This window comes from Aegilops tauschii, chromosome 4 (assembly GCF_002575655.3).
Source record: "Aegilops tauschii subsp. strangulata cultivar AL8/78 chromosome 4, Aet v6.0, whole genome shotgun sequence".
NCBI lineage: Eukaryota > Viridiplantae > Streptophyta > Magnoliopsida > Poales > Poaceae > Aegilops > Aegilops tauschii.
Window position 1 is genome coordinate 221,481,470 of NC_053038.3, and position 19,319 is coordinate 221,500,788.

Here is a 19,319-nt window from a genome sequence, read left to right on the forward strand (position 1 = left end):
AGTAGCGCGGGGTCGACTAAGAGCAACCCTTGGGACACCACTCTAAATAGGGCGTTGAATGTAATGAAGAACAAGGATAAGCTCAGTAAGCTGACGTCAGCTAGTCATGTGGCCGGAAAAGACTTGTCGACAAAATGGTCGTCATACCATGACACTGCTGGGCGAAAGGAGAAAAAGACCAGCTCGGAAAGCCAGGCGCGCGAGGTTCAAGAACTCAGGGCACAGGTGGCGCGGATTCCGGAGATTGTCCAAGAGCAAGTGCAACAACAACTCGGAGCGACGATCACCGCCATTGTGCCTACCTTGATCCAGGGGATTAATGCGTGGATTGCGGGCGGCCAACAGGGGCCGCCACCGTTTCCTAGCTTCACGGCCAGCAACTGGCAGAACGCGATGGCGGGGCCATTGGTGTCTCCGGCGGAGCCGGCATTGGTGTCTCCGACGCCGGCACGGGAGCTTAATGCACCCGGGTGTACGCCGGCCGGCACCTCTGCAGCAAGCGGCCCCTCCGTCAACTGCACGCCCGCCGTTGGCGGTGCCTCGACATTAGCCGAGCTCGACGCCATCATCATGGTAACTAATTAAGCCTCTCTCGGCCGAGGACTTCATCTCCTTGCCTTTGACTGGGCATCCCTAACGCCCTACATGTTTTCGAAGGGCGCCGCCGACGTTCCGTGCACTCTCCTGCACTTCGTGAACAACGAGTTGGTCGATGTCGCCAAGGGCAAAATCGTTCAACCGGGAAACCCCTTGTTCCACGGTACCCAGATGCCACCCAACTTGTTTAGGGTTCAACTGGTTCGGGTGCTGCCAGGCTGCGACGAGGTGTTACCTCCGATTTGACCCATCAGGGCCGACGATGATGACGTGATGAACCTCAGCGCCTGCCTGAGCTGGCCCCTGCTTTGGACGAAGAGCCAGATTCGTTTGGGGGCGGGGGACACCACCCCAAAGACAACACCGCCAGTCGTGTCGGCGCCAAGTCGGCCCCATGGCAAGACCGCCGCAACGGTGCCGGACATCCCTATGCCACTGGATCCAAACATGCATATGGCACAGGATCAGAACGACGACGACGACGATACATTTGCCAACGTCGATCAGTACTTTGCCGATGATGGGGACGGTGGCGACTTCATGGGGCCTCCTTCTCAAGAACCCAACCCAACAAAAGACGTGTGCGATCTAGCTGGTACCGCGGAGAAGCCAAGTTGCAACAGGCGTCGTCTGCAGTTCAGCTCTCAGGAGACGCCTCCAGCTGCTGACTTCACCGAGCCTCAGATAGGCGAGGTGCCAAATATGATCAGCCCCAACACACTCAAGAAGGCGGTCTGTGAGCAGAACTCGGTCCCATTACAGGAGATCAAGAAGAAGGCACGCAAAAGAAAGACTAACAAGGGTGCGGGCCAGCCGGCACCGAGTACGATCCGTGCTCAGGACGGGCCACCTTCAACTGCGGATATCTCGAGGAGGGTGCATGTGGCGGGTAGGCCGATGCTACCGAGAAATATGCTCGATGCTGCAACCGGTGCTATGCGGAGTCTGCATGACAGTGTTCTTTCTTTGGAGAAGCGGCGTCTCCGAGAGAAGGATGTGGCATACCCGGTTTTCGCGGCCAAGGTGCCAGAGGGCAAGGGCTTTGTGGATAACTCCATCGGGGGTACGATCGTCCTGCGGTTTGATGACATCCACGCTATGTTGAACCTTCATCCGCTGCACTACACCTTCGTTCAGCTATTTTCGCTGAGTATGGAGATGCGGATCATTCGCGACAAGACCCCGGACATCGTGATAGTCGACCCCTTCTACATGCGTGCCAAGATCTTGGGCAGCGCTGGGGACTGGCAAGTCGCGAGTTCTTACCTCGAAGGCGTCATTCTGGCAAACCAAGATAAGGACAACTTCCTCGTGCCTTACTTTCCCGAGTAAGTCCTCCCCTCAACCGCCCCGTAACATATGAATTCTTAGATTTTGATCGTTTTTCTTTTAACATTCCGTGTTTTCTGCAGTGACACACATTGCACGCTCATCCTCCTAAGCCCCAAATATTCCATGGCCACGTATTTCGACCCGGACCGTCAGTCGAACGTAGACTACACAAATGTCAAGAAGGTTCTTGATGATGTTCTCCCCGGCTACGTCAAATCTGGAGGCACCTTCACCAGGCCTATTCGTAAGTACGGCAAGCACGTGTTCTCCAACAATACGACGTTCTGCTGTGTCAAGCAGCCGCCTGGCGGTCAGAAGGGTGCCTACTACGCCATCCATCCATGCGGGCGATCGTACGGGACCATCATCAACTACTGCTACCGAGTAGACTCAAAGATTGGGCCGCGAGCGTGTCGGCAATCCAAGACGCGGACATCAGACAAGAATTCTTTCGCATCCAGTTGGAGTTTGCGGAAATCATCCATCAAGATGTCCTTCGTACCTCGGGGCAGTTCTACCTCAGAAATCAACCGTCCAACAGTGACATCGACACAATCCTACAAATGTAGGCTGACAACGCCCGTGGTTTCATGACTCCCACGACAGACGGCGGCTTCATCCATGCTCCGGTCCCTTGAGTCGAGTCGAAAGCAGTGATGCTGTGTCTAGTTCTGAAACATCGATTGGCTCATGTTGTAATTAAACTTTAATGAACTTGTAGTATGTCTCTTTGGTTTCGAGAGTCCTTCAACTTAGATGTAATCGATGCTATTAATGTCTTGCTTTTCTCTTCCGATCGTTCTGTTGCATACTTATATATTGCTTATGTATTGTCTGTGAATTGGTACTAACGTTTCGTTTGGCTACTGCATAGCGATGCCGTGGTATGTCGTGTACAAGGGTAAGGTTCCCGGAGTCTACGACGACTGGGAGGAGTGTCGGAGACAGGTTCACCGATTCAGCGGTAACAGTTACAAAGGGTACGCCACTAGGGCCGAGGCCGAATCTAGATACGCCCGCTATCTAGCGGGAGAGGGGAGGGAGCGTTGGATGAACCGGATGAAGACGAGTTTCATCGTGATGATGCTCATCGTGATGACCGCAGCTCTCTTCTATGTGATGGTAGTTTAGATGATCGATATCGACTTGTAATGTGAAGACAAACTCGCGGTCTCGAGACTTGTAATATAATGTTCTATCTTTGTTCGGTCTTTTCAATTCGGAGACTAATATGATGAATTGTATTCGGAGACTAAAATGATGAATTGTATTCAGAGACTAATCTTCTATTGTATTCGATGAATCTGTTGTTGATGTGTGCTGTCTATATTTTGTCCAATTATACATTTTGTAACCTGTGCAAAAAACAGAAAATAAAAAAATAAAAAAACCCTAATATTCATACTAATGGCGCATCACATCATAGTGCGCCATTAGTATGCCAAAGGATACTAATGGCGCATCACTAAACAATGCGCCATTAGTATGCCGAAGTTAATAATGGCGCATCCTGTTGTAGTGCGCCATTAGTATGCCAAAGCACCTGGGTATACATGGCCCCCTGGGAGGAATACTAATGGCGCACTGTTGTATATACTAATGGCGCATCTTGGGTGCGCCATTAGTATACCAGATACTAATGGCGCACCAGTGGTGCGCCATTAGTAAAATATACTAATGGCGTGCTACTAATGGCGCACCACTAATGCGCCATTAATGGCCAGATTAGGTGCACCATTAGTAGGCCTTTTTCTAGTAGTGTAAGACCCGGACTTGTATTCAACTTGTAAGAAAAGATAGACTAGTCCTAGTCCTACTAGGACTCCACATGTAACCCGCCCCTCAAACTTATATAAGGAGGGGCAGGGCTCCCCAAGAGGGGGGACAAGAAACAATCTTTAGGGCTAGACACAAAGAGCCGGCCGAGCCGGCGATTCACTCGTGATCATAATGAGACCTAGCCTCAAACAGCATGTAGGGTTATTACCGGATGATGTTTCCCGGGGCCCGAAGCTGTCTAAATCACTGTCTTGTGTTGTGTCTCTCGATTCCGCCCAACCCCTGTCAAGCTACCGCAAGATGCATTGGCCTCGCGACTAAGTCCTAACACTAAGGACATCTGCCGTGACAATTCCACGACACCATCGGTAGACCACCTCTCATGTTTCGTTCAATTTGGAGGTCGTTTGATGCTCCAACGGTTAACCGGGTAACCGCAAAGGTCTTTTGTGTGTTGCAGCAAAACCCCCCTCCAAACAGCCCAATAACCCACCTAAGTCACTTCCATGCTCTCGGTCGTTCGATCACGACCGCGTGGGCGAAAACCGCACTCCATTTGGAGTCTCCTAGCTCCCTCTACCTATAAATAGGTGCTTCCCCTAGAATTTTCGCGCAGATCAAACCCTACCCCTTCCCCTCTCCGCCGCCGGACGCGTCCGTCCCGCGCAGGACGAACCGCGCCCGAGCCTATCACCGCCCGCCACGTGGCAGCGCCGCCGCCCCACCGCCGCCGGCCCGCGAAGCCCATCGCCGGCCCGCGGGCCCGCTCGCTACCGCCCGCACCGAGGAGGCCCCCGTCACCCGCGCCCCGCCGCCTCGTCGTCTCCCCCATCGACTGCCGCCGCCTCCTCCGAATCGCCACCGCCGTGCCCCGACCGCCGGCACCCGTGCCGCGACCGTGCCGCCCGCGCCTTGCCTCCGCGCGCCGTCGCCCGGTCGTCGTCCGCCGCCGTTGCGCCCTCCGCCCGAGCGCCGGCCCCGTTCCTCCTTCCTCTCCGTCCAAGCGCCCGCCGGCTCCGCCCAATATGTTGCTCTGTTCATCATGGCATATCTCATTGTATACTGCTCCGTTTTGCGTGCATGATATATCGAAATGTTCGTCCCGAGATGCTCTTCTTTTTTTCTATTGTGCCCTGATCATTTGAGTTCATCTTCATGCCCAAATCTCTGGTACAAGAGTGATATATGATGTTTACTGCTGTTACTTATCAGAACTTGGTGTTTTGTTATTTTTGTTGCATTTGATGTGTGCATCTTATGGGCATGAGCTCTACAGGTGTTTTGATCTATGCCATGCCATCTTTACAGAGGTGTATGCCATGTATTTTTGTGATCTATGTGGTGACTAGCACATGCATGCAAACTAGGCTTCGTGATGTTTCTGTTTCCAGGGACTTCGAATTTTGCCAAGTCCGTGACTGCTGTTATTTTGTTGCCATGTATCCATGCGTCTACAGTGAGATCCATGCTTCTTTTGAGTATGTTCAGTAAGGATGTATTGTAGATATAGTTGTGCTATATCTATCCATGCCCCTGTTTGCAATTATGGAGTGCCCTAGCATGTCTTAATCTTGCTCTACTTTTGCTATAAAATGTTCCTGGCAGAATGTTAACATGATATTCAATTTTGTCAAGGTTGTTGTATTTGATCCATACATGCTATGAACTTGCTCTTGCCATGGTTAGCTTCTTGAACATTCCATCTTGCTTTAAGTATGATTGGTTTGTCATGCATTGCTTTGGGATAAGTGAATCAAGCTCACAAAGATGCCTTCATAATTTCGGTTAATGCCATGCTCTGTTTTCTGCCAAGTCTGAAACCTGTTAACGAAACTTGCTATGTTTACATGGGTGCCATCATATCTTCTGATTCTTTTTGGCTCATGGTCATTAAGGGACTTTTGTTCTATGCATTTAGTAGCTCCATTCCATGCCTTGTTTTGCTATGTTAAGTTCCTGTAGCATGTGTTTTGCTTGCTCTGAACATTGCTACCTGATGCTGTTTCAGCCATGTTCAGTATTTTCACTAAGTCTGGGATACTGACATCTTTTGCACTTTTGCCATGCTTGTTTGAACCTGTTATTCTGTGATCTAGCCGTAGCTCAATCTTCATATTTTGTCAAGCATCTCCTGTAGATTACTTCCGTATGCTTTATTGCTATGTTGGGGTGCTGTAGCATAGTTACTTGATGTATTCTAAGTGCTATAATGCTGTTAATCGCAGAATCGTGTCATTCTTGTTTTGCTCGCCATTTGCAAACCGTGCATCCGTTTCCGGTGATCTTTATATCGATTTTGATCGAAATAATCTCATCTTTCCAGTGGCATACTTGGTTTGCCAAGTTACTGCCTTGTTCATCCTTTTTTGTCCGGAGCACGCATACGCATCGCATATCATGCATGTATTGCATCATGTTGCTTGTGCATTGCACCGTGATTGATTGTGGTTCCATTGCTTGTGTTCTTGCTGTGGGTAGAGCCGGGAGACGAGTTCGTGAACGAGGAACCTGTTGAGTACGCTTACGAGGATCAAGCTTTCGACAACTCTGAGAACCTTGCAGGCAAGATGATCATACCCTCGAAATCACTTCTATCTTTGCTTTGCTAGTTGTTCGCTCTATTGCTATGCTGCGATACCTACCACTTGCTATATCATGCCTCCCATATTGCCATGTCAAGCCTCTAACCATCCTTTCCTAGCAAACCGTTGTTTGGCTAAGTTACCGCTTTTGCTCAGCCCTTCTTATAGCGTTGCTAGTTGCAGGTGAAGTAGAAGTTGGTTCCATGTTGGACATATGGATTTTTGGAATATCAGAATATCTCTTATTTAATTAATGCATCTATATATTTGGTAAAGGGTGGAAGGCTCGGCCTTATGCCTGGTGTTTTGTTCCACTCTTGCCGCCCTAGTTTCCGTCATACCGGTATTATGTTCCTTGAGTTTGTGTTCCTTACGCGGTTGGGTGATTTATGGGACCCCCTTGACAGTTCTCCTTGAATAAAACTCCTCCAGCAAGGCCCAACCTTGGTTTTACATTTTCCTACCAAAGCCTTTTTCCCTTGGGTTTTCGCGAGCCCGAGGGTCATCTTTATTTAACCCCCCGGGCCAGTGCTCCTTCGAGTGTTGGTCTGAACCGAGCAGCCTGCGGGGCCACCTCGGGGAAACTCGAGGCCTGGTTTTACTCGTAGCTTGACTTATCTGGTGTGCCCTGAGAACGAGATATGTGCAGCTCCTATCGGGATTTGTCGGCGCATCGGGCGGCTTTGCTGGTCTTGTTTTACCATTGTCGAAATGTCTTGTAAACCGGGATTCCGAGACTGATCGGGTCTTCCCGGGAGAAGGTTTATCCTTTGTTGACCGTGAGAGCTTATAATGGGCTAAGTTGGGACACCCCTGCAGGGTATTATCTTTCAAAAGCCGTGCCCGTGGTTATGAGGCAGATGGGAATTTGTTAATGTTCGGTAGTAGAGAACTTGACACTTGACTTAATTAAGATACATCAACCGTGTGTGTAGCCGTGATGGTCTCTTTTCGGCGGAGTCCGGGAAGTGAACACGGTTTGAGTTATGCATGAACGTAAGTAGTTTTCAGCATCACTTCTTGATCATTTCTAGCTTCGCGACCGTTGCGTTGCTCCTCTTCTCGCTCTTATTTGCGTATGTTAGCCACCATATATGCTTAGTGCTTGCTGCAGCTCCACCTCTTCACCCCATCCTTTCCTACAAGCTTAAATAGTCTTGATCTCGCGGGTGTGAGATTGCTGAGTCCTCATGACTCACAGATTCTACCAAAACAGTTGCAGGTGCCGACGATACCAGTGCAGGTGACGCAACCGAGCTCAAGTGGGAGTTCGACGAGGAACGTGGTCGTTACTATGTTTCGTTTCCTGATGATCAGTAGTGGAGGCCAGTTTGGACGATCGGGGATCTAGCATTTGGGGTTATCTTATTTTCATTTGGATTTGACCGTAGTCGGTCTATGTGTGGATTTTGGATGATGTATGAATTTATTTATGTATTGTGTGAAGTGGCGATTGTAAGCCAACTCTCGTTATCCCATTCTTGTTCATTACATGGGATTGTGTGAAGATAACCCTTCTTGTGACAATACCACAATGCGGTTATGCCTCTAAGTCGTGCCTTGACACGTGGGAGATATAGCTGCATCATGGGCATTACACCGGCGCCACCGAGTTCATTTGACATACCCATAGCCAGAAACGCTAATCAGTTCGGTCTCACCGATAGGGATCTCAGTCTCACCGAGATGGGATTGCAAACTCTCTGTTTCCCGTCGTAACATTTCAGTCTTACCGAGATGAGCGATCGGTTCCACCAAGATTGCAACGCAAACTCTCTGTTTCCTCTTCGTAATGTTTCGGTCTCACCGAAATGAGTGATCGGTCCCACCGAGTTTGCCTGACCAACTCTCTGTTTGCCTATTACAGAAATCAGTCTCACTGAGTTCATGTGATCGGTCTAACCGAGATTACGTTATGCCCTAACCCTAATGGAATTTGTCCCACTGACTTGACATGTTGGTCGCACCGAAAATCCTAACGTTCATGTTTTGAACTAACTCGGTCTGACCGAGTTTGAGTATTCGGTCCCACCGAGTTTGGTAAATTGCGTGTAACGGTTAGATTTTCTGTTTAGGCTATATATACCCCTCGACCCTTCCTCCATTCGTGGAGAGAGCCATCAGAATGTGCCTACACTTCCAGCATTCATTTTCTGAGAGAGAACCACCTACTCATGTGTTGAGACCAAGATATTCCAATCCAACCACAAGAATCTTGATCTCTAGCCTTCCCCAAGTTTCTTTTTCACTCAAATCATCTTTCCACCAAATCCAAATCTGTGAGAGAGAGTTGAGTGTTGGGGAGACTATCGTTTGAAGCATAAGAGCAAGGAGTTTGGTTCGGTGTCACTTGGGAGCCACTGTCAAGATTGTGGAGTTGAACCAAGGAGTTTGTATGCGCAACGAGATCGCCTACTTCATGAAGATCTACCTTAGTGAGGCAAGTCCTTCATGGGCGATGGCCATGGTGGGATAGACAAGGTTGCTTCTTTGTGGACCCTTCGTTGGTGGAGCCCTCTGTGGACTCGCGCAACTGTTACCCTTCGTGGGTTGAAGTCTCCATCAACGTTGATGTACGATAGCACCACCTATCGGAACCAGCGTAAAAATCTTAGTGTCTACATTGCGTTTGCTCCCTCCAAACTCCTCTCCTTTACCTTCATATGCAATGATTTACATTCCGCTGCTATACTCTTAGAATTGCATGTGTAGGTTGACTGCTTGACTTGTGCTAAGTTGCTAAAATCTGCCAAGACTTAAAATTGGGAAAAGGCTAGATTTTTATTTGGTCAAGTAGTCTAATCACCCCTCTAGACATACTTTCGATCCTACAAGTGGTATCAGAGCTTTGGTGTCCATTTGTCTTGATTTCCATAGGTTTGCTGATCATAGCCTTGGTTTCACAACCCAGGAGAGTATGGCGTCTAGCGAGGGAAATTACCACCGTAGAGGTCCTTACTTTGATGGTACTAATTTTGCTAGATGGAAGCATAAGATGAAAATGCATATTCTTGGACATAACCCCGCCGTTTGGGCTATTGTGTGTATTGGCTTGCAAGGTAAATTCTTCGATGGGAGATGACCGAATCGTGAAGCTACTGCAGAAGAATTGAAGATGCTGCAATACAATGCTACAGCTTGTGATATCCTCTTCAACGGACTGTGCCCCGAAGGATTCAACAAAATCAGCCGCCTTGAGAATGCAAAGGAAATTTGGGATACTTTGATTGATATGCATGAAGGTACCGACTCCGTTAAGGAATCCAAATTGGATGTGCTTCAAATTCAGCTTGACAAGTTCAAATGAAGGATGGTGAAGGTGTCACTGAAATGTACTCTAGGCTTTCTCTCATCACAAATGAGATTGCCGGCTTAGGAAGTGAAGAGATGACTGATAGATTCATCATCAAGGAGATCCTAAGTGCCTTGGATGGAAAATATGATACCATGTGCACATTGATCCAAATGATGCCCAACTACAAAGATCTCAAGCCAATGGAAGTCATTAGTAGAATTGTTGCTCATGAGATGTCACTCAAGGATAAAGAAGAGCTTCACAACAAGTCTGGTGGTGCTTACAAAGCTTCATCTGATGCTCCTACAGCATCAAGTGAGAAACAAGCCTTCAATGAGGAATTGATCCTAATGGTGAAGAACTTCAACAAGTTCTACAAGAGTAGAAGCAAAGAAAGAAGTTCCAAGTCAAGGTCCTACAATGACAAAAGATCTTCGAGTCGTGAACGTAATTGCTACAATTTTGGAAGACCGGGACACTACTCCAATGAGTGTACGGCTCCCTACAAAAGAAGAGAAGACTCACCTAAAAGGAGAAGTAGAAGAGAAGAATCACCTCCAGGAGAGAGAAGGAGTAGAGATAATCATTATGAACGAAGAACCTCTCACAGAAGCAAGGATTCAGAAAGGAAGGACAAGTCATCAAGGAGCTACAAAAAACGAAGACATCAAGCTCATGTTGGTGAATGGGTATCCAACTCAGAATCCGACCATCACTCCGAGAGAAGTTATCACTCCGACCTAGAATATACTCAAGATGAAGGTGTTGTCGGTCTAGCACTTGTGTCAACCAACTCCTATGACATATTTGACTCACCAAATGCAGGAATTGGAAGATGCTTCATGGCTAAAGGCCCAAAGGTATCACATCCCGAGTATGTTGATTTCAATAGTGATGAAGATGATTTGCTAGGTGATGATGATTTACTTGTTGACAACTCTAGTGATGAAAACTATGATGAATAGGCTATTAATCATGCTAATCAAGATAAAATGAATGACGATGATAAGAAGGAGAATGAGCGTCTAACTAAAGAACGAAACACTCTTAAGTTAGATCATGAAACTACCTTAGACGATCATCGAGAGCTTTTAAAGACTCATGAGAAGCTATGGTTTGAAAAGCTCAACCTTGAGCAAGAGCATGGGTTCTTGAAAGCAATCAATGATGATCTTCGTAAGAAAAGTTCTTCTTACATTGCCAAGCGTTTACTCTTGTCTACTTACATGCCACAAGTAAAATCTAGCAACAAGAGTAAGAAAGATTCTCCTTCTAGTAGTAACAATAATCATGCTAAATCCAATGTTGTTGCTTCTAGTAGTTCTCTTGATTCCACTAATGATTCTCATAGCCAAGTTACACTTGAGCAAGAAAATAGCTTATTGAAGGGAATTGTAGAGAAAGGTGTTTACAAGAGCCTTGCCAGAAGTAAGCAAGTTGAGCAAAATTGTACGCAAGCAAGGAAGGCACCGGAAGAATCAACGTGTTGGCATTGAACGAAAGTTCAATGCCAATGGAGTTGAGTGGGAAGAAGATCAATACCCCAAGATGAAGTTTGTTCCTCAACAAGAGAACTATGAGCCTACTTCTTTCAAGGGAACACTAGCTCAAGATGATCTTCCACCACAAGACCACAAGCAAAAAGGCAAGGACAAGCTTCAAGAGGAGATTGATGCATTTGAAGAAGCTCCTAAGGCCTTGGTCAAGTGGGTTCCCAAGACTACATCAAGTTCTACTTCATCAAGTATGACTACAACTCCAAGGATTCCCATCAAGTTGATGTGGATCCCGAAGAAGAAGAACCAAAGAGTTCTTGAGGGTGACTTCGCCAACATACTTCATTCATATTTATTTTGGCAATGACAAGTGCAATCAACTTCCACATCTTGCACTAGTTCAAGGAGTCACAAACCCTCTTGTTGGTATGATAAGGGACAAGGTAACCTAATGCTTTCATGGACATCATCTTGTGTGTACTTCACTCTATGTCTATAGATATCCTTGTTTGTTCCTAGTGGGACTAACCCGTGTAGGTATTGAAAGTGTAACTCACTCGAATGGATTGATCCCAATGATCTACATCAACACTGAGCATCCACATCTTCAACATCTGCATGAAGTCATCATCAACAAAACCCAAGGTTAGTTCATCCCTCTTAGGGGGGATATCACACCTAGGGGGAGCTTTACTCTAAGAATTGAGCTAAAGCAACTCTAATGGCGTGAACACAACAATGCTTTATGTAAAAGTGGTAACCCCACTTGCGCTTAAACGATGAGTATGACCTATGATCAAATGTTCTCATTTGACTCCTAAGTCAATATACTCATATATAGATGACCTAGTCATCGCCAATTGCTTGATAGATGCTAGAGTAGTTGTGCATGCTTTGTCACATATTTCATTTGCCATTTTATTGTGTGAGCATGTTGATTGCATATTTTTCTCATTCGAGGACATCCATTTGTTGCTTTGATTGTTTGGCTTTTCTTATTTTGCCAAATGGATGTACAAGAATGCCTAAGAACTTCCTCTAGCTATCTATGCTTTTCTCGTCTCAAACTCTATTCATCATACATCACAAAGTTTGATCAAGTCAGATTCGAACCCTCTGGGTGAGGAGCACTCGAGTCACTGATTCGTTACAGACTTAAACTTCCAAAACCTCTCTATGCATTTCGGTCAGACCGAGTCATCCTTTTCAGTCATATTGAGTTCACTGAGTTGATCTAGGTTTTCAATCTCGGTGCAACCAATTATAACCATTTGGTCACATCGAGTTGCAGTAACCGCTTGCGATTCTACATCTCGGTGCCACCGAGTTCTTCCACTCGGTCACACCGACAGTGTCAGGATATATATCCATGGGTCAAATTTTTGAAATTTCTCCGAAACCTATTCGCTCGCGCGTATCCTGCTCTGCTGACTCAGGTCTCCGGATTGTCCTCTCGTCGCCAGTGACTCCCTGCCGCTGGTCTCCGTCACCGTCAACGGAAATCTTCACCGCCGTTGCCGCCGTAGCGAGCTCATCGCCGAGTTAGGGTATGAGTTCGAACCTTTGTGCAATCTTTTACCTCCGATTCTTAGCACAAAGTCAATGCCATGATTCTTACCACATATGATCCAGCAAAAACTTTCTTTAGATTAGTTTTGATTCGAAAATTTAGGGTTAGGTTTCCGCTGAACTCATCTCGAACCCACCGAGTTGTAGAAATCGGTTTCAATGATTTGGCTTAGGCCATTGCACTTGTAACTTTTGGTCTGACCGAAACTTGCAAATCGGTGTGACCGAGTTCAACTCTCAGTGAAACCCTAGCAATCTCGGAGTCACCGAACTGTGTCTCGGTCTGACCAATTCCACTAGTTTAGACTCCAAAGTTGCTTCGGTATCACCGAGTTTAACAAATCGTTAGCTCCGAAATGCTTTCTGTGGAAAACTAAAACTAAGTTTTTGACTCATTTTTTTGCAAAACCTCTGCACTTTGTGATGCTCATCCACTCTATCTCATCTATAACTATTCACAGGGTTAGCTCTCAGTTTTTTGTGTCAGACATGTCAGATCAGAGTGATAGCCAGAACAAGTATGAGGAGCAAGTGAATCTGAGTGAGGGCACTAGTCCCTCTGGCAGTTATGATGAAGGCAGCAGAAGTACTCCTAATAACTTGCCAAAGGAAGCAACAAGGGCAAGGAAAAAGAGAAATTCTGATTATGAAGATGAAGATTATGTGGCTGCTAAGGAAGAGGTCAGCTCCAAGAAGAAAGTTGTCAATAAGGAATTTGGACAGCTGCTTCTACAAAGCCAGGACTGAACAAGAAGTCACCTGCCAAGAGAGTGCCCATGTCCAAGACCAGAGCCTCAACTCTTGAAACTTCCAAATCAACTATTGGAGAGGCTGCTGGTGAGGGCAAGAAGAAGAAGGAAAGAAAGAGAGGGAGATGGTGCAAGAAAGTTGATCCCATGGCAGAATTTGAGAAGCACTCCTCTGATGAGGAAGAAGAGGATGCTGCACCAGCACCTAAAGGTCAAAAGCTGATGGGGGATGCCATCAAGTCTGGGGCTGCTTCATCTAAGCCCAAGACTGCCCCCAAAGCTTCTGCTCCAGTCCCCAAGACAGCACCAAAGAGAAGCACAAGAAACATACCAGCTGTTGAGAAGAACAAGGACCTAGTGCCTGAAATTGAAGAAGAAGAAGATGAGGAAGCCAAAGTGCTCAGGAAGCTAAAGCCAAAGATCCCTGACCATGATGACAATCATCCAGTGGTAGAGAACATGAAAGTCATAAAGGATGCAGGTCTCAGATTGTGGAGACAATGAGATCCATATGCCGTGAGGAGAAGGACTGCTGTGGACTATAGATTTCACACCAAGGAGTAGCAGGACTTCTATGAGACAATTCTTTTGGATAAGAAGCCCATAGTGTGTGAAATGAAATGGGTAAACTAGAAATACATCGACAACAATGAAGACCACTTCCCAGGAGTGCATGAAAGTTCCAGACTCAATAGAGTAGACACTTTTGTGGGTCAAAAACTGACCAAGTGGAACGATGAGCTCATTATGCAATTCTATTCTACAACTCATTTCTATTCAGATGGAAGGATTGTATGGATGTCTGAGGGTACAAGGTACCAATCAACAGTTGCTGAGTGGGCCAAGCTGATCAATGCCCCTGCAGAGCTTGAGGATGACATAGATGTCTATGCCAAGAGAAAGAAAGATCACTACTTCATGGCCAACATGTATAATGAGATTCCTGACAAGGCCTTAGAGACTCACAAGCTAGGCTTTGTATATTGTTTGTTGTCTGGACTGGCCACTATTAACACCATCTTGAGGCACAACTTGTTGCCCAAATCAGGAGATCACAGGATGATCAGAGGCCACTCCATCAATTTGCTTCAGTTGTTTGATGTGCCCCAGAAGTTCAAAGTTACGAGTTTGATTGTTCCGACAATCAACAGGACAGCTACAGACCAGAAGAGATCATGTGGGTATGCTCCACACATCCAGATGCTCATCAACTCCAAGATGGGCACAGGCACATACTTGTTGGATAAAGAACATCTTCCCTTGAGGCCTGACTTTGAGGACAACACAGTTGTCATGGATGATGAAGATCCTACATTAGTAGAGGCTGAAGAGAAGAGGGAGAAAGCAAAGCTGAGAAGGCAACCAATATGCCAAGTGCTAAAGAGGCTTCACAGTCTTCCTCAAGTCAAAGCAAGATCAACTTGGATATCTTATTCAAGCCACTTTGAGGATTGAGAAAGGATTGGCCACCCTGACCCAGAATCAAGAGAGCCTGGAGAGGATCATTGAAACAAAGTTCTATGATCTTGACTTGAAGGTGATAGAGATGCAGACAACTGCTGAGCAGCTCCAGGAAGAAGCTAAAGAGAGGAAAGGGAAAGCTACCACAGATGCTTTTCAGAGAGTGCCTAGGGCACAGAGATCTGCTGTAGTGCCTTGACAGACACAAGAGCTACTACGTCAGCACCTGCAGCCACATCTTCGGTAGCCCCTCCGGTTGCAACTCCACCAGCTCCAACAACCTCAACAGATGCATTTGTCCTTGGAGTCCTCTTCACACCGCCTCCCGAAGATCAAGCCTAGAGAGATGCATAGCACTATGCATTTCAAGCTTTTTGGTAACTTGTTGCCAAAGGGGGAGAAAGTGTATAGATCATAGGCTTCGAGAAAGAGAGATTTGCTTCTTTTTGCTATCTCTTTTGCTACTTGTTTGATACTTATTTGTGTGCTTGCTTGGATGATACTCTATGTTTATGTGTGTGAGATACTTGTATGGTCATGTGTTTGATCATATCATACTTTAATGCTTGTGCTTGAATGATGATATTATTTATCTCTCTTGGGATCATTCACTTTGCCTTGGTGATGAGTGCATATTTTATTTACTATCATTTCGAGCGCTCCACCAAGATGTATGTGACATGGAAGAGTAACCCATGATCCTAATCGATTGTTCATTTGCATTCAAAAGAAAATTTTAAATAATGCACAAATTTAGGGGGAGCTCTTGCTTATCACATACTTCTCAAAGCGACGATATATTTCATTCTCATTATCATTTGTCGAAGCTTTGATCTATATGTTGTCATCAACTACCAAAAAGGGGGAGATTGAAAGTGCAACTAATCCCTGGGTGGTTTTGGTAATTCCTAACAACATATAGCTCATTGAACTAATGCTCTTTCAGAAAGATCAATGATTGGCATGGTATGGACTAAAGATGTGGACCCCTCAAAATGCTAAGGACACATATTGGCTCAAGCTCAAGACTACATTTTCATTTTAGTGACCCAAGATCACATTGAGTCCATAGGAAAAGCCAATACTATTAAAAGGGGATGAGGTGTTGCTTAATGGCTTGCTTGCTCAAAATGCTTAGTGATATGCTCCCAAAGCCCTCAACCACTTTCTCATATCCACATATGTCCCAAACGAATAGTCAAACTCGGCCCCACCGATTTGATCTATCCGGTGCCACCGAGTTCATTTGACATAGCCATAGCCAGAAACCCTAATCAGTTCGGTCTCACCGGATGGGATGGAAAACTTTCTGTTTCCCTTCGTAATGTTTCGGTCTAACCGAGATGAGCGATTGGTCCCACCGAGTTCGCAATGCAAACTCTCTGTTTCCTCTTCATAACGTTTTGGTCTCACCGAAATGAGCGATCGGTCCCACTGAGTTTGGTTGACCAACTCTCTGTTTGCCTATTATAGAAATCGGTCTCACCGAGTTCATGTGATCGGTCTCACCGAGATTACGTTATGCCCTAACCCTAAAGAAATCGGTCCCACCGAGTTGACAGGTCGGTCCCACCGAAAATCTTAACGTTCAAATTTCGAACTAAATCGGTCTAACCGAGTTTGAGTATTCGGTCCCACCGAGTTTGGTAAATTGTGTGTAAAGGTTAGATTTTGTGTGGAGGATATATACCCCTCCACCCTTCCCCCATTCATGGAGAAAGCCATCAGAACATGCGTACACTTCCAGCATTCATTTTCTGAGAGAGAACCACCTACTTATGTGTTGAGACCAAGATATTCCAATCCAACCACAAGAATCTTGATCTCTAGGCTTCCCCAAGTTGCTTTTCACTCAAATCATCTTTCCACCAAATCCATATCTACGAGAGAGAGTTGAGTGTTGGGGAGACTATCATTTGAAGCACAGGAGCTAGGAGTTCATCATCAACACACCATCTATTACCTTTTGGAGAGTGGTGTCTCCTAGATTGGTTAGGTGTCACTTGGGAGCCTCCATCAAGATTGTGGAGTTCAACCAAGGAGTTTGTACGGGCAAGGAGATCGCCAACTTCATGAAGATCTACCCTAGTGAGGCAAGTCCTTCGTGGGCGATGGCCATGGTGGGATAGACAAGGTTGCTTCTTCGTGGACCCTTCATGGGTGGAGCCCTCCGTGGACTCTCACAACCGTTACCCTTCGTGGGTTGAAGTCTCCATCGACGTGGATGTACAATAGCACCACCTATCGGAACCACGGGAAAAATCTTGGTGTCTACATTGCGTTTGCTCCCTCCAAACTCCTCCCCTTTAACTTCATATGCGATGATTTACATTCTGCTGCTATACTCTTTAAATTGCATGTGTGGGTTGATTGCTTGACTAGTGCTAAGTTGCTAAAATCTGCCAAGACTTAAAATTGGGAAAAGGCTAGATTTTTATTTGGTCAGGTAGTCTAATCACCCCCCTCTAGACATACTTTCGATCCTACACTATCAACTGCCACGACATCAGACGGTTGTACTGTGCACTTCGACAGGGCGTTAACCCATCAGGGCGTGGGGCTGGCGTCATTCTCACCACCCCCACAGACGATAAGCTCTACTACACCGTGCATCTGTGCTTCAGGCGCACCCACAAGGTGTCCAACAACATCGCCGAGTACGAGGGCCTGATCGCGGGGCTAAGAGCCGCCATCGCCCTTGGTGCCCAGCGCATCCTAGTCAAGGGCGACTCGCAGTTCCTTGTCAACTTCTCCAACAAAAAATACAAGCCAAAGGATGAACGCATGGCTGCATACCTGGATGAGGTACGCAAACTCGAGAAGTGTTTCCTGGGCATGGAGCTCTAGCACATTCCTTGTGGTGACAACAAGGAGGCCGATGACATCACGAAGCGTGCATCTTGTCGCAAGTCCCAGAAGCCTGGCGTCTTCGAGGAGCGCCTCCTATGGCCTTTGGTGGTGCTGCCAGCTGCCGACACTACGTTGTCCCATGAGGAGCTCCCGCCCCCTCCACCCACGGGCGCACCAAACTGTAGTCAGCCCTCAGGCACTGGCCTGCTGCTGGCATTGGAGCCGGAGCGGGAAAGCTGGATGACGGAGATCAAGCCTACCTGCTGGATGGTACCTTGCCAAAGGTCAACGACGAAGCCGAGCGCGAGTCTCGCCAGGCAGTGCTCTATGACCCGAGGGACGGAGACCTCTACCGCCACTGCCCCAACGGAGTAGCGCTGCGCTGCATCTCAAAGAAGCAAGGGCGCAAGTTGCACGCTGAAATCCACGATGGAAACTGCGGCGATCACTCATCATTGCGCATGTTGGTGGGCAAGGTCTTCCGCAGTGGTTTCTACTGGCCCAACACCTTTGAGGACGCCACCGAGCTCGTCAATTCCCATGTGGCCTTCCAGTTCCACACCAAGCAGATCCACCAGCCCGCGCAAGGACTCCAGACCATCCCCCTCTCATGGCCCTTTGCGGTCTTGGGGCTGGATATCTTAGGGCCCTTCCCTCATGCTACGGGCGTCTACTGCTACCTCTATGTCACTGTCGACAAATTCACCAAGTGAGCAGAGGTCGAGCTAGTCCGCACCATTCCTGCAGGATCCACCATCAAGTTCATCAAGTGCCTCGTCTGCTACTTCGAAGTCCCCAACCGCATCATCATGGACTACATGACGTAGTTCACCAGTGGCCTCTTCAAGTCCTACTGCTCCAGCATCGGCGCACCGATGTACTACGCCTCTGTAGTGCACCCAACGAACAATCGTCAGGTCAAGTGCGCCAATGCCGAGGTCCTGAGGGGCCTCAAGACAAGGAGCTTCAACCAGAAGCTCACGGCTTACAGCAAGGGCTGGCTTGATGAGCTGTTGTCTATGCTATGGTCCATTCACACCATGGCAACCAAGTCCACTGGCGAGCCTCCTTTCTTCCTCATCTACAGGGCTGAGGCAGTCCTTCCCGCTGAGATCAAGCACCAATCCCCACGGGTCCCGACCTGCGACGAGGCTCGCCAAGATGGCCTACGGGAGGAGGACCTCCTCCTACTTGAGGGCGTTCGCCGCCAGGCGGCCCTCCAGAGCTCTCTCTACCCACGCTGCCTCCGACACGTGAGAGCTCCCGCACACCACGTGGAAGCTCCATGCTCAGCGCTGGCAGACTCCTTACCTGAGGGGCCTCCAATCCATCACATCCTCAAGCTGACCGATGTCTAGCACTACAACGCGCCTCTCCGTACTTGGGAGGCCTCCTAGCCATTGCATCTTCAAGCTGCCTGTGTCAAGCACGACATCATGTATATTTTTGTTGTGTAACGAAGCTACTTTATGCATCAGTAAAGTTTGTTTCCTATGTAGTACCGCGTGTCTCCTTTTCATATACTAACCTTTGGAGTCCCCTTTGGGTTCTGCGCGAGCAGGGGCTAGACACGATGCCTGCACTCGAGTCAGTCCCAGCGGCGTTGAAG

The 19,319-nt window shown here is 47.4% G+C and overlaps 1 protein-coding gene across 1 annotated transcript; it reads left to right on the plus strand.

Moving 5' to 3' along the window:
* The first annotated feature begins 18,585 nt into the window (after positions 1 to 18,585).
* On the plus strand, positions 18,586 to 19,068 carry LOC141021779 (uncharacterized). Its single transcript, XM_073497630.1, has one exon. The coding sequence runs from the start codon at positions 18,586 to 18,588 to the stop codon at positions 19,066 to 19,068; it is 483 nt and encodes a 160-aa protein (XP_073353731.1).
* The last annotated feature ends 251 nt before the right edge of the window (positions 19,069 to 19,319 follow it).

Bases quoted from the DNA above. Each gene is read 5' to 3' on its own strand.
- LOC141021779 (XM_073497630.1), top strand. From the start codon at position 18,586: ATGTACTACGCCTCTGTAGTGCACCCAACGAACAATCGTCAGGTCAAG.